General features: G+C 38.6%; 1 protein-coding gene and 1 non-coding gene across 3 annotated transcripts in view; both read left to right on the top strand.

Annotated features, from left to right (window-relative positions):
• dennd2b (DENN domain containing 2B) overlaps nucleotides 1–14,556 on the top strand; it is a 63,519-nt gene extending 48,963 nt beyond the window's left edge. For both annotated transcript variants that reach the window (XM_061742814.1, XM_061742803.1), the window contains exons 15-20: nucleotides 8,304–8,481; nucleotides 9,457–9,498; nucleotides 10,158–10,269; nucleotides 11,895–12,134; nucleotides 12,646–12,732; nucleotides 14,093–14,556. In XM_061742814.1, coding sequence (XP_061598798.1) covers nucleotides 8,304–8,481; nucleotides 9,457–9,498; nucleotides 10,158–10,269; nucleotides 11,895–12,134; nucleotides 12,646–12,732; nucleotides 14,093–14,127 — 694 coding nt within the window. In that variant the 3' untranslated portion in view covers nucleotides 14,128–14,556. The remainder of the gene's footprint in view (nucleotides 1–8,303; nucleotides 8,482–9,456; nucleotides 9,499–10,157; nucleotides 10,270–11,894; nucleotides 12,135–12,645; nucleotides 12,733–14,092) is intronic.
• On the top strand, nucleotides 11,061–11,132 carry trnae-uuc (transfer RNA glutamic acid (anticodon UUC)). Its single transcript has one exon. It is a non-coding gene; the product is annotated as a tRNA-Glu (tRNA).
• Nucleotides 14,557–14,746: the final 190 nt, after the last annotated feature.

The raw sequence follows: 14,746 nt of genomic DNA, 5'->3' as shown, positions 1-14,746 counted from the left end.
CCCTTGTGTTTAAACTACACGACAGAACGCGCAAGGAGTTGTCATTGATGCAATCATGCTTTTTTTTTTAAAAGTGTGGTATGATTGAAAACCTTAAGCTGCTGGAATTATTAGTGCAGCTGCTGCAGGCATTTTCCAAACCAAATCTGATAGCAAACTCGTGTAATTTTGGTCTGTTTTACCGTCTGACACTTTCTCTAACATGCCCTACAGAGCTGGTGCAAATCCCCCCCAAAAAACGGCATGGTTTAACGGCATGAATGGTTTCCCATGTGGTGTTTAACTGTGCGGTAGAATGAAATTGACACACTGTAAACGTCTGAGATGTTTATGCCAAAGAGTTGAGCAAGATGTGGCCGTTACCAGCGGGCGGTGCTTGACTGTAAGCTCAGAGGGGGGCGGGGCGTTCCCAAGGTGACCTTCTAATAAAAGCCTTTTACAGTTACAACTATAAAAGTACTCAGCTTTAGTAAAAGTACTCATACTGCATTGTGATACTTTTCTTAACAAGTAAAAGTCCACCAATGACAGTGTCACTTTATTGTGTCATTTAAAAATGACACAATAAAGTGTCGGTTGTTTTTCTTACCTGCTGTACTCTACTGCCCTTGCTTTTTAACAACTTGTGCTTTTTATTATTTCACCTCTTTTCTTATCATTTTTATTGTTATTTACTTTTTAAATTGTGTCTTGCAGCTTTTAATGTTGATGTAAAGCACTTTGAATTACCTTGTGTTGAATTGCGCTATACAAATAAACTTGCCTTGCCTTGCCTAAAAAATTGGAAAGTTTTTACTTTAGCAGAATTTAACCCAAAGTAATTAATCTACCAAATATTTGCACTTTAATGCTACAAACAGTTTATATCACCACTAAGCTCTAAATAGTAATAACAAAAACTTGTGTGGAAAAAATCTTGATTTTAAAGGCAACTAGCAGCTCTCAGAAAAAAGTGATGAATTGTAAAGGGGCCTTTTTTCCTTTTCCTTCTTTTCTTGCTGTAATTCTGTGGAGTACAATTTAAAAAATATTTAAAAAATCCCCCCAAAATCCAAAACTCTCAATTAAAGCGCAAAACTATAAGATACAAACGAGGAAAAAACTGTCTGCAAGACTTTTGTCAGACAAACCCATCAGAAAAACAAAAAGTAATTAATTCAGATTAACAATAATTTTGGTATCTTTCATCACTGAGTGTACAAGGCTCTGTGTGCATTGATCAAATGCTTCTACACCGCCTGGCGGGCCTGTTTGAATATAAACTAGCTTACCGGACTCAGCCATAGGTGAGATACAAAGGGACTTGATCAAAGATTCTGACTAATCTGTATATAATCTGTAATATATCAGCGGTTTCCAGTAACTGTTATCTTCACCCATCTTCAGGTGTTCAGTGCTGAACTGATGAGAAAAATTCAAGAATAAAGACAAGCATATGATTCAGTTCTCTCTCTCTCTTTTTTTTTTTTTTTTTTTTTACATGTAAATTACATTAAAAGCACATTAGTTAAGGTTATAGCCACACTGCTGCTGCAGCACTCAGTCTAATGGCGGTGACCTGGCCAATGGCCTAACTGCAGTTCATCAGAAATAGACATTTCGCTGTTTTGGTCCAACCGCTAAGTAGCTCAGTGGGGGCTCCCTGTCGAGCGTGGGCCTTGGAGCGGTCACACCCTCTGCCCCCTGAGTATGCTCCACTTATGACTGCTGTTGGAGTCCGACCAGCTGATTTTTACATCATGAAACTCATGTGTAGATGCTCAGACAAACATCTGCGCTCTTTTCATTTGTTCTGCAGACAGCCATAATCGAATTCAAGCATTATGCTAGCTTTAATAAGAACATGCATGGAGTTTTCCACTGGGAGGCCGTTCCTCATTGTGAAATGGCTTCTAATGTTAGAGCGATGGCCAGTGGCTGCAAATCCTTACAGACAGGAAGTGAGGGAAAACCATTTGGGGACCGGGGGAGCGAGCAGAGACACTCTACTAAGGGATAAAAATACACCCTGTGCTGGTTTCGCTGTGGGTCCACTTGTACTCCTCCAGGTGTTATTTTGAGCTCGGAAAAAGAGTGGTAACATTGATGAATAATTTTTTGGAGCTTATTTTCAGGAGATCAGTGAATTGGTTCTCTTTCAGTTTGGTAGTGTCTTCAATGTGTTGGTTCAGCTTTTTTTGTTTGTTTGTTTATTTGGATCCACCATTAGATACAGCAAATATGCAGTAGCTATTCTTCCTGGGGTCCTAATATTACATTTTCAAACAATATTTTCATCTTAAGACACATATTACAGACAATACACTTCCATAACATTCATACTAACAATCCTTTCATACAACAGCTCTATTATTTACCTCTTGGTTGAAGAAAAATAAACCAATACTTAAATAAAAATACAAGAAAAAAAAGTGGAGAGACAAAACAAAACTTTCCTTACCTTTTGGGATCTCAGATAACTCAACTCAATTCACCAGAAAGAAGCACTTAACATAATTGTCTTCAAGGTATCCCATATGTAAACAAATACATTTTCAATGTCATGTTAAAGCAACTTCTATTATTATTTGAAATTAAAAAGCTTGGTGATAAATTCCATGCCACCATTGCTCTGTAGTGAACTGTTCCTTGTATGACATTTGTTCTGCACGAAGGCAGTCGACCCCTCTGATGCCTGTCCAGTACATTACTGATGTTCATCAGAAAAGAATGTTAATTTATTAGAGAGTTTTTCTGGGATTTTATTTGTAATAGTATTTTTTATGAAGGATACAAGTGAGTAATGTAACTTACTTTTAACATTTAACCAGATAAGTTGATTATGCATTGACGTGCCACTCGTTCTATATGGACAATTCAGAGCTATATGAGCTGCTTTATTTTGGGCTACTTGTAGCTTGTGCAAATTACTTTGTGTTGTATTTGACCAGATGACTGCACTGTAATCTAAATGTGATAGAACTAACGCCTGAATTAGTTGTTTAGCTTTAACCATGCCAGGGATGGTTGGTGCACAGTACAGAGTCGAAGCATGGCATGCATTTGTCTGCATTCTTACCTCTTTCTTAAACATTGACATGTGTCCTCCTGCTTCTCTGGGCTTCACAGACCAATCCTCCTGCAGTATCTGCCAATTCACCCTCACTAATGTTAAGTCAGGTCTGGCAGAGCTGTGGAGCTAAAATGTCAGGGTTAGGTCCCAAACCTCAACAGCACAACAGCTCTGCACAGAACTCAGAGCTGCAAGGCTGGATGCCTTATTGTTTAGCCTGCAGCAGCTGGTATAATAAATTCATGATTGTTTAAAGTTTTATTCAATTTGGAATGCATCTATGGCAGAAATGTTATATCACCAGGAAGCCAAAATAGTTAATTGTATGGGTGACTCCCAGAAATGTGTCAGCAAACTGGCCCAAGACACTGATGAAACTGAAACAGGTCTCTGTCTTGGTTGTATTCAGCTCTGAATGCAGGTAGAGGTGTCAAATCTCAGGCCACAGTGGTCTTAAAGGAGATCGTTTATTTAAAAAACAAAAACAAAACAAAAAAAACACATTTTCCTGGGGTCTTCATGAAATTTCTGTAATAAAAGTACAAGTGCTCCCTTTTCAACCATGGCCTTTTTGGTCTGGTCAAAACAGCTTGTTTCAGTAGGTGGAGTCAGAATCTCAGCTCCACACGTCCCTGATCTTTCTTTGGGTGTTCTTTTAAAATCAATGTCACACTTTTGTGCTGCCCATCTATGAGGTACTGCAAATACAGCGTGACGTGATCTGAGGTGGCGATAAAGATGGGAAAGTTGGATAAATGTACTCTGATCTGGGTCTATGATGTCACAGTCCTGTGTAGACATAAGCTGCTCGCTATGTCGCAACACAGAAACTCTGTGTTAACGTGGACCCCCCTCTGCAGACCGTCTGTGTGGCTTGACACCTCCAGAATTTTCTATGTGTGGACGCAACGCAGACCGCAAGGACTGTGATTGGTCCACTGTACTTCCCCATTTCTGTCACTTCACTTTTACACTTTTCCCTCGTGTTCCTAATTGATCAGCCCAAATTCCAACAATCGCCCTCTTTCACAGAAAACAAAACTGTTAAGTAAACACTCAACCAACGACTTTCACAGGATTTCATAAAAGATCCTCCGGAAACTTGATACCCCCTAGTGTTTTGGCGTTGAATTGCTTCACGGCACTTCCACCTCAACGCAGAACTTTGATAGGTAAACACCGGTGTTGCGGCAACAGCGGCCCCTTTGCGTTGAGTTGACGTAGAAGCATAAGCCAGTGCTTAAAGTGATACTGAACAAGGCGACAGGCTTGTGTTGTGTTTAGATCTTGATTTGTTGGTCATGTCAGACAGCTAGATAATTATTCTCAAGCACGGAAAACTGTTTTTTTCATATGTATCTTTTTATGAACACATTTAAAATATGGCTAATTCTGACATACATCACTGAACCCAGACGGTCTCATTAAAAGTTAGATATGTCTTAGATTTGAGTAAATGAAGTCTAAGCTGGTGTTCTAACCTTTGCTTTAAAATCATTTTCTGATCAGGGCAACAAATATCAAACAAGTGTACATTTAGGCAAGTACCCTGGACTCTATTTCAACATGATGGTGCTTAAGTCTAAATGATGTGTTATGGTTTTGGCAGTGATAACGCTGACATTTTAATGTTTTGAGCATGAGTCTTACATGGTTGCATGTCAATGTTTACTAACCAGCATGAGTCACAAAGAGCCTGATGAAAATGACATCAGTGTTGTAAGAATGCAGTCAAAAACCAAGCAGGTTTATTTCTGAGGGGTGCAGTGGGGCCAGTTTCTTTGTCCTTTAATATGTGGCTGACTTTGTTACTCCTTAACACAATACTACCTAAACAGGAACATTCTGTGTATAAAAACAGCTCCACTTGAAGTTTAGTGTGATATCACTGGAAACTACAATTTCAAGATTTGACCTTCAGAGTGAGTCCAGTCTACATGATATTATTTATTTTTTGTATATGATCAATTGTAAATTGAGTTCACATCCAGAAGAGCATGTTTGTTTACTGTAACTGTTCAGTCCTGTTGTCATGTATTTCAAAAATACAAAGGATAATTCAGGAATTTCCATAATTGAAATGCTATGAGGGCAGCTTTAGGTTACACAGACTGACAAGATATGAAAGGATGTCTCAATAGTCTGTCTGAGTCCTGTTTCCCACCGCCATGAGGTTCTGTTGAAGAGTTTAACACTGCTGCTGGAACAGATGGTCCTGACGAAGCTGCCAGTGTGTTTTGCCAAGCTATTATTGCCAATCATTTCTGGCCTGGATAATGTATGTGTGTGAGCGTGTGTGTTTTTACACTTGTTTCCTGTTTTGCTATCGTTTCCTGTTTTCTTAAACATATTTTTGAAATCCTGTGGTGTTGTAGGCTTAGCAGACATTTTGTGGTGCTTTTGGATTTTTTTGTCATGCTTTGTTCAGTGTTTCTTTTTTTCTGCACACACACATCCATTGCACAATAACTGCTGAAATATTTAAACATGGGTCCAAAGCTTGAAAACACTACAGCCATCTATTTACGACCCCCCAAACAGTAAAGCATCTTCAAGAAAAACGGCCATTGATTGATAACTGATTTCTATTAAATATATAATGCAATCTAAAATGTTCATTATTTCTATGTGGAGGCCAGTAAGCATTTTCTTCCATTATTATGGCCCGTATATGTCTGTAGTTTGGATCTAACGGGAATGTCCCTTGTTCTTTCCAACGTTGAGTGGCAACCTCTGGTAGTGCAGCATGTTTTCATTGAAAGTTAATTTTCTCCCTGGAGTGTGTGGTTGGGCAATGAATGTAATTGATCCTCTTGGTGTCAGTGGTGTGTCTGTGTGTAGCCTGTGGCGAAGGTTTTTCTGAGATCTGTGCCCCATCACTCCCTGTTGGAACTCGTCAAGAGGGGATCTGTTTGGAATTATCAGGCCCTCCTCAGGCAAATGGAAATCAGACTGGCCAAAGTAAAGTTACAAGTGCTTCACGTAAGGAGTGAACTGGAAGAGGCCTGAAAAGGTGAACGCTGGGGTTAATGCTGCCTTTGGATTTCGCCAGTCTAATTCTATTTTGCCCCGTCAAGAAGACACATGTAAATCTCAGCAATTTGGCTCATGGGAAGTAAGGATGAAAAGGTCTGTGGTAAACCGCCTGAGCGAACACTGGAAAGAGCCGAGGGAGTTATTTATTTATTTTTTTTAGCACACTGACTATACTACTGACCCCAGTTCTCTGCAATATGCTCTCAATTGTGATCAATAAAGTTTGTCTTGACTGAAACTGCACAAGGTTACACAAAAGGGAGTATCTGGTGTTTTCTTGAATCCTATGTTTGCTGTTGATGATGGCGTGGACGTGGAAAAGCATTCCTCATTAAGAAAGTACATACCTCAGAGTGCGTTTGCATACCAAGTTTGATCTCCAGTCTTGATCTTTATCCCAACTGATTTAGAGGTCTTTTGTGTGAATGTGCTGTGTGTTTGTGTGCATGTGTGTGATTGGGCCCACAGTTTATTTTCGCTCCTTTTGTGTACATGGAGTGGACAGTATGTGGAAGCGAGAGAGGAGGAGGGTCAGCCACTGTCAACAAGCGACGGATCGTGAGAAAGACGGGCTGCTATTTGTGATCTTGATGTTATACCACAGCTGTCGAAGTCAAGCCGAACTGCTGCTTTTTGGTATTGTGTCAACAAGCCTTCAGCTTAACTATAGCAACATGTCAGAGTCACGCCACCCCTGCAGACAGAGTACAGTAATCTCACAGTGATGTATTTTATTGGACTCAACCTTCGTCATTGTGGTTTTTGGGAGAAGCGCACCAGATCAGGTCTTTCATTTGTCCAGAGGTTGTTGCAGTGAGAAGCTTCAAAACTCCTGTGGTTTTGAAAGTGTAGGAATGGTCTGCAGGAAGAACAAAAAGTGAGTGCTAAATGTTTATACCTAGCATCAAATGGAAAGTGGGAGTAATGTAGCCTGTGTGAAAATCCTAGTGATGCAAATTGGCTGTTTTTTTATTAATATATAAGCCTTATTAATTAAATGATAAGAAATTAATCAGTTTGAATAAAATTACATATTGGTTTTAATCTTTAAACTGGTGCAATAGGGATTTTTGTCATTTTAGCTCAGCTGTCGCTCGGCCATTCTTTTGTTTCTCCTCCTTTATCGCTTTCTTGATTCTTTTGTCTCCTCTGCCATGATGTCCACTGTAGCTCTGTGAGCTAGTTTCATTGTTGTTGGTAGGGGTTGGCAAAAATATCGATATGGCAATATATCGCGATACTTTTCCAGCTGATTCAATATCGATATTCAAAATTTGAATATCGATTTTTTTTTTTTTAATATATATATATATTTTTTTTTAAATATTTTTTAACACAATTGCCTGTCCTTAAAACATGAAAAAGTAATGGACAGAGGTTTATTTATTTATGGATTTATATCTATACTGACTGATCACTATGCCTGTCCTTGGTTTTAGTACCCATCTTTCTTGTGTTTATTATCATTTGCCACATAATTAAAGCAACCTCATACTAAATTTAATGTTAATTTCATATGATGTAAATAATATGAAAAACATATACAAATATGTTGTAACTTTAGCTTGTATAGTTATAATAAAACATTGTTTTGACTCAGTTTGTCCCATGAATTGTCACTATAATCTGATGAACGTGCAACTCGGATTTTAAGATCCATCACTATCATCTGATGTACATTTATACAACTTGGATTTTAAGATGTGTAATGCATTTTTAAAATTTTCGGTGAACTATGTAGAATATAATAATCGGGATATCGCATAATCGGGATATCGCAATGTGTATCGTATCGTGGCTCAAGTATCGTGATGCGTATCGTATCGTGAGGTCCTTCCCAATACCCACCCCTAGTTGTTGGTGTGTGAAATAGTGCCATGATGGGATACACAATAGTTAATACGTCTGGGACTGAAGTCCAGTTACTTTGGCTGGTGGTATGGATGATAGGGAAGGAAGGACTGCGAGAGCTAAGTGATACTTCCTAAAAGTAATCAAATATTTCTTCAAATGAAACTGAAGCTAATATATCTTAACATCAAAAAATGTGCCAAACCAAAGTTGGTTTAAGTTGGTAAAGTTTGTACTGTTTTCAGGTTTTCAGTTAGGAGTAGCAGTGCTCATAACAGTCAGTCTGCAGACTGGTGCAGTTTCTGCAGTGTTGTGTGGTTTTGAGTTTGATAGACGCATCTCTCTTTATGTCTCCCATCATCAGTACCCTGTCCAGCTGCATTCATGCAGTGGTGGCGCTGCTCTACCCCTTCTCCTGGCAACACACCTTCATTCCCGTGCTGCCAGGCTCCATGCTGGATATCGTCTGCTGTCCCACACCCTTCCTGGTGGGGCTGCTGTCCAGCTCACTGCCTAAACTTAAAGAGCTGCCTGTGGAGGAGGTGAGGAGAGCGCCCTCTCTTATTCCTCCAACTGCCTTCATTCTTCTTTTGTTTTTGTTTGTTTAAATCCAGAGTCTTAACTTAACATTTCAGACTGACGTCTGCTACATTGTTTCCAAATCTTTGTACTTGTCTTTCTCTAATTGAGTCTTCCCTCTTGGAAAATGGGATGTGTGTTCTTGCTGAAAAGTTACAACAAAGATTTAAAGTAATCCCACTGATTTTTTGACTTCCTCTGCCTTTAATCTCATTATGTTCCTTGCTTATGGAACCTGCAGACTTCAAAACAAAGAAAATTATACATACATATCTGAAGTCACGATGTTTAACTCTTTCTGAAATTAATTAAGAATATATTTTTTTCTATACTCATCCATAATTAAAAACAGATTATCTTTAGGTTCTAAATTGCTGGATGAGACAAAACATATGATTGGCATTTTTCATGATTTAATAATATTTGACATGCTGAAATAAGGATTCATTAAAATGATCAGACTATAGGTGAACGCCTACTGCAACCGTTCGTGCTGTATTCACATGGAGCACTAGCCCATAAAATTATATAAATCATGTTCAAAGGTGGTTTTGGAAAGAGCTTCTGCTACAGCATCATTGTCTATACGGCACCAACAAAAGATGTTTTGGAGATCTTTTCCCTCCTTCAGGTCCTGATGAAACTGCTGAAAGTAAAGCAAAGTTTAATTGGGCTTCTGCTGTCAAATACCAGTTTCTTCATCTGCATTTCAGACTGATGGGAAATGCGGTTGAGAGGACTGTGCCAGTCCCAGTTAACACTGAATTGTTTACAACCTCAGCTGTCTGTTTACGCCACCCTTCCTGTTGTTGACTAACTCATGTAAACATTTTGGGGAGCTTTTTTGATGATTCGTCTTTCTGTAGATTATGCTTGAGGGGTAATGCATTTTTCTAATTCATTTTCAAGAATAACATACCCTTCTCACCTCTTCTCAGGCTTTAATGGTTGACCTGGGAACTGATCGTTTCATCCGACAGGTTGGTGCACATCCTCTTTATTTATTTTTTATTTTGTGTTTTATTATGGTGACTTTTTAGCATGCTTCAATTGGTGTATGTGTGTGTTTGTAGTTGTTGCTGAAATGGTGATGTATTGTTTTTGTCACTGTAGCTGTCAAGGCATTTGTGGCTCAGCTGTCGAGTCCAAGACAAATTTTAATAAAGTATAATGGAATTGAATTGAATTAAAAAAAAAAAGAAAATCCATCAACTCTGAACCAAGACCCTGTAGCTTTGCTTTAACAGTGATCATTGTGCCCCCGTGTGGCAATTACAAGATACCGGCAGTACTACCTCACTGCCAAAGATTTACTGAAATGACATGACATGAAAACATCCCACTTGTGTACTTCAAGAGTATCACTGTCTGTGATTCAAACTGTCTCAGGAATATTTGTTACTCAGAAGTGCCCATTAAAAGTAGAAAATGTTAACAATCACAACCAAATGGCCAGAGCAGATGAACGCTAAAATCCCGAGTGTATCAGGCTTACCTGAAGAAGATGTTATTTTCTTCTTATAAAGTTACACCGTCTGGCTTTAAGCACACTCCAAGACATTTAGTCCCCTATAAGTCTGAGTTTTTGAATTTTTTATTCCAGCCAGAGCTGTTTATCACTGTTTTCAACTGTTTATAGATGGATGACGAGGCCTCGCTGTTGCCGCGGAAACTTCAAGCAGCCCTTGAGCAAGCGCTGGAGCAAAGGCATGACATCATAAACCAGGACTCTGACAGCGAGTCAGACGAGGGTGAGTAACTGACGGATCATGTCTCTCCAACAAGACAGATGCTCCACTTGTTAATTAGAGCGAGGAAGTACTCAGCGCTGAGTTTGTTCGTCTGTGAGTCTCGCTGGGAGATGATCTCTTCTGCTCAGACTCTTGAGCTTGAGTCACATTTACTGATGGTGAAAGTCATTGTTATGTGCTATGAGCTGAACAAGATAAAGGGCCTTTACTTTAAAGTTCAAAAAAAATTTCTACAGTACATATCTGTTTTGTTATGAGTATTAAGGTTTGCCATACTTTTGGTGATCTGGTTCACCTTTGTCAGGTTGCCAATCTATCACAGGGCAAAAAGTATGCAAATTATCTCCATTCAATATAGATTCTTACAAACTTCAAGGGAATCTGATATATGAAAGTTTGCTTTACAAAGGTTTCATCATTTCATTTTGTGTGTTGTTCCAATAATTCTATATCTAAAAAGACAATTCTACTTTATTATAAGCAGCATTGTTGACGGTGGTGTCAGATTTACCTGAGAAGGTGGGTTTTCCAGCCTCTGAATAATTTTCAGTGAGTTTGGAGGCTGTACGAAATAATTTTTAAAAATGATAAAACTTTAAGGATATTATAAATGATAAAGAATCAAGTGCCTGAAGTAAAAAGTAGAGGCAGTCATTTTTTTAAAGTAAGAGTGTTTGGGAATAACATTATCAAGTATTTTATGGCATTATGATAATTCTTCACTAATGGAGAGCCAGAACACAGTGATGACTCTGATACAGGTGCACCTCTCTTCCAGTCCACCCAGGTTCTCCCACATGGTCTAGCGGTTAGGATTCCTGGTTTTCACCCAGGCGGCCCGGGTTCAACTCCCGGTGTGGGAATTAAGATTTTGTACCATGCTACCGTAGTGATTGAGGACATGCTTATTTGCTCACAGCTTTATGTAGGAAGTATAGGAACAGGAACATTGGCCTTTAATAGATAATTAAAGAGGAAACTGTCTAACTTGTTCAAGCTTAGATGTGACAGACTCTCTCTCTGGTTATGTAACATCTGCTGCATGTCAGTCAAAGCCTGTTGTCTCAAATCTGCAATGTAAATAAGACACTTGTGTAGCTTGTGGTACAGCATGTGATATGTGAAAGGAAAACTTCTACTGCATGCAAAATGTACACTCGCAACAATGTTATCAATCACCAACGGAGTATGGGGAATCAGTAAGCACCTTAAATCTGAAATTAACATTTGATAAGTCCCTTAAAGTTCCAGTTCTGGTTGCTCTGGTTTCCTTTTAAACTCAGATTCTTTCAGAATCTCTTGGACTTGAACTAAAGAGCTACAAAGGTCTGGATCTGTGTCTTTGTAAGCTTGCTCAGATTTTCCAGTGTATTTTTCACTTCTGACTTACTTGCCAGTGCACAAAGAATATGAAAAAGGAAGAGAAAACCACATTTCTTTATCTATATATGGCCTGATTGAGTTGATTTGACCAGATCAAGTATAATGCTGGTATCTGGGAAGATTTACTCTAAAAGGCCTCTCATGTCACATTGTATCAAGTGACATGTCTGTTTATCATTTTATCATGGATTTCTGTGTTAATAGCTATGCCCTGTTAACCCCTTCTTGTTTTCTGTCTACAGAGTATAACTCATTAAACAGCCTGGTGTCGGAGGCCTTCATCCGCTTCTTCCTGGAGACTATTGGACATTACTCTCTGTTCATCACTCAGAACGAGCGCGGAGAGCGCGTTTTCCAAAGAGAGCCCTTCCGCAAGTCTGTGGCATCGAAGAGCATCCGTCGTTTCCTGGGTGTCTTCATGGAGTCTCAGATGTTTGCGGGGTTCATTCAAGATCGGGAGCTGAGGAAAACACGGATTAAAGGTAGACATGTCTTCCTTAAAGCAGGACAAAATACTTTATGTCAAGTTAAATCATAATGTATAACAGCCAAAGGAACTTTTGACTACGTTCCTGGTTGTCGCTTTCAACAGCAATAATGAGGAGTTTAGTTCATAAGACTCGGTGGACATCACGGCAGAAGCGATTAAGAGACAAGAAAATAATGACAAAACCGAACATGAGAGAGCAACCGAGTGGGAGATCAAAACAGAGTAAAATTAAGCAACTACACTTCCATATTTATTCGGCTAAAAGTTACAAAAGTTCCTATGTGCTGCTTTAAAGATGTGCTGTGCTCAAATCTCAGTGGATTTTTTGCTACAAAGTATTGAGCACATACTGACCTCTAGTGGCTAAGGTTTCCTCTTGTGTGTTTCCTAATCGTGACTGAACTCTTCCTGAGAAAGATCTAGTCACTTTCTGGAAGACAGAGTTGTGTCATGACTTGTTTTTTTTAATTTGTTTTTAACTATCTCCACTGTGTTGTTGACAGGGCTGTTTGAACGAAGGGTGGATCAGTATCTGGAGGAGCTGCCAGACACAGAGCAGAGTGGCGTTAACAAGTTCCTCAAAGGCCTTGGTAAGTTTCAGAGCAGAGGTACGAGGCAGGTCACACATTTCAGTCATTTAAAAATGTAACCAGTTTTTTGCTGTAGTCACTTCAGTTTGCCGTTTCAGCTTTAAAGTGTTAAAAGGATTTCTGACAGGAGCGCTCCAGAATTAAAACAATCCTTTGTCTATTATTAGATGTTAAGGATGGCAAATTTGGGTTATTTACTAAAATGACATAAATCAAAGCAGTTTTGACTTATATAATGGGATGTATGTTTGTAGCAAAATGATAATTAATTAAAAAATGTACTTGGGCCATCAACCTATGTTAAAATAAACAGCTATTTTAAAACTCTGACAAGACTGAAACATGCCATTCTACTGAGGTGATAGTGTGGGTAAGGTCCCTACAGAAGAAACCAAACTGATTTAGATTTGTCGAGTGTACAGACAGAATATAAAAAAGACTGTTTGTACAGACATCCCATAGTTGTCCAAGCTGACTAGGGAATGTTGCATAATCTGCAGCCATTAGATGCAAGAAGAAAGTCCATGGCCTCGACTTCCATAGATGTGAATCAGTTCTTAGATTATATTTATGAGGAAATAGAAAAATTCTAGAAGCACAGGCCATTAATGCTCCTCCTATTGTGTCGATAGCAGAACCGCACTGATATGCCTGTGCAAACAATCCTTTTCCAAACACTTTGTGTACACTTGCAAAGTTAAAATGACCACATTTGGCTTAGAAGGACCTTATTCATACTGATTTTTAGTCTTTTCAGAGGCTAAACCAACGATATTCCAAACACATATTTCATTCTCACTTAAAATGGCTTTGATTCACATTGTTTTACCCTCATTGCCATTTACCTGGGGTTTGTTTTAACATTGAAATGTTCCTTTAATATCAATGTTAAGGCAATAAATGTGTGTCTAAAATCTTCATTTAGGATGTGTAGCATTATATGTGAGGGGAAACTGTCATCAAATACAGCTTATGAAGTTAATCATGGTTTGTTGTGATGTGCATGAAACAGGAGACAGTTTCTGGTTGTTTTGGTCGGATCTTTTGTCATCACTTTATAGATCTTCTAGTTGTTTTTATATATATATTTTTTAATTCTGGCTTAAATAAAAACAACATTTTATTTCACTTTTTTGGATTTCCTTTAATGTGACTGATATGCTCCAGTGTCCCGAGCTAACCTTGATCTCTACAGTTTTAAGAAATCAACGTGTTGCACCAGTGGGCAAGTTGCATTTACTCGAGTTTATGGGAAATATGCTGGATTGAAGACGAATTTTCATTTCATTGAGATCAAGCTCTGTCCACTTTTATGACATGCACACAATTTATATTGCCCCCCCTCCCCTCTTGTTTACAGGAAGTAAAATGAAGTTTCTCCACAAAAAGAACTGAGGGGGGAAACGGAGGATCCACGAGTCTCTGCTTCGTGTAGTTTTTTTTGTGCCTTTTCTTGAATAAAAATGTGTAAATATTTCTTCACTGTAAGCTGTGATACTCTTCAGTGTATGTTTAGAGTACCTTATGAGACAGTGATGAGCAGGACGGTACACAGCAAGTGAGTCATAGAATAACCACTGATGTTCAGGTGTGACTGTGAGAAGTTTTATCAGAGTACGTGTGTGTGCGTGACCCGTCATGAACGTAGATGTACAGTTTATGTATTTTGAGTCTGCATTACTTTCCTATAATGTTGTCCTCTGTTTAAGGAGTGTATTCAAAAACTGTACATGCATCAAGATAATGAAGAATGACTGTTTTTACTCTTCATAGACTCTTGAATCTCTTATTAAATGTAGCCATTTAAGTGCTTTAAATGTCCAAGTGTGAAGTGTTGAATTTTCTAATAACACTTATGTGTAGTATTTTTATTGATCTGCCGTCCTAATCACTCTCTGGAGCCTTCAAATCACAAATGGAAGACTTGAGGGTAAAAGATACCACATTTTGAAAGAGGAACTTTGTTTTTTTTTTTTACATTTCACTGCATGACATAAAACCAGCAGTATTTTTG

Source organism: Cololabis saira, chromosome 2 (genome assembly GCF_033807715.1).
Source record: "Cololabis saira isolate AMF1-May2022 chromosome 2, fColSai1.1, whole genome shotgun sequence".
NCBI classification, from domain to species: domain Eukaryota; kingdom Metazoa; phylum Chordata; class Actinopteri; order Beloniformes; family Belonidae; genus Cololabis; species Cololabis saira.
Note: the sequence above shows the minus strand (reverse complement) of the source record. Positions and strands in the feature narration are given on the sequence as shown.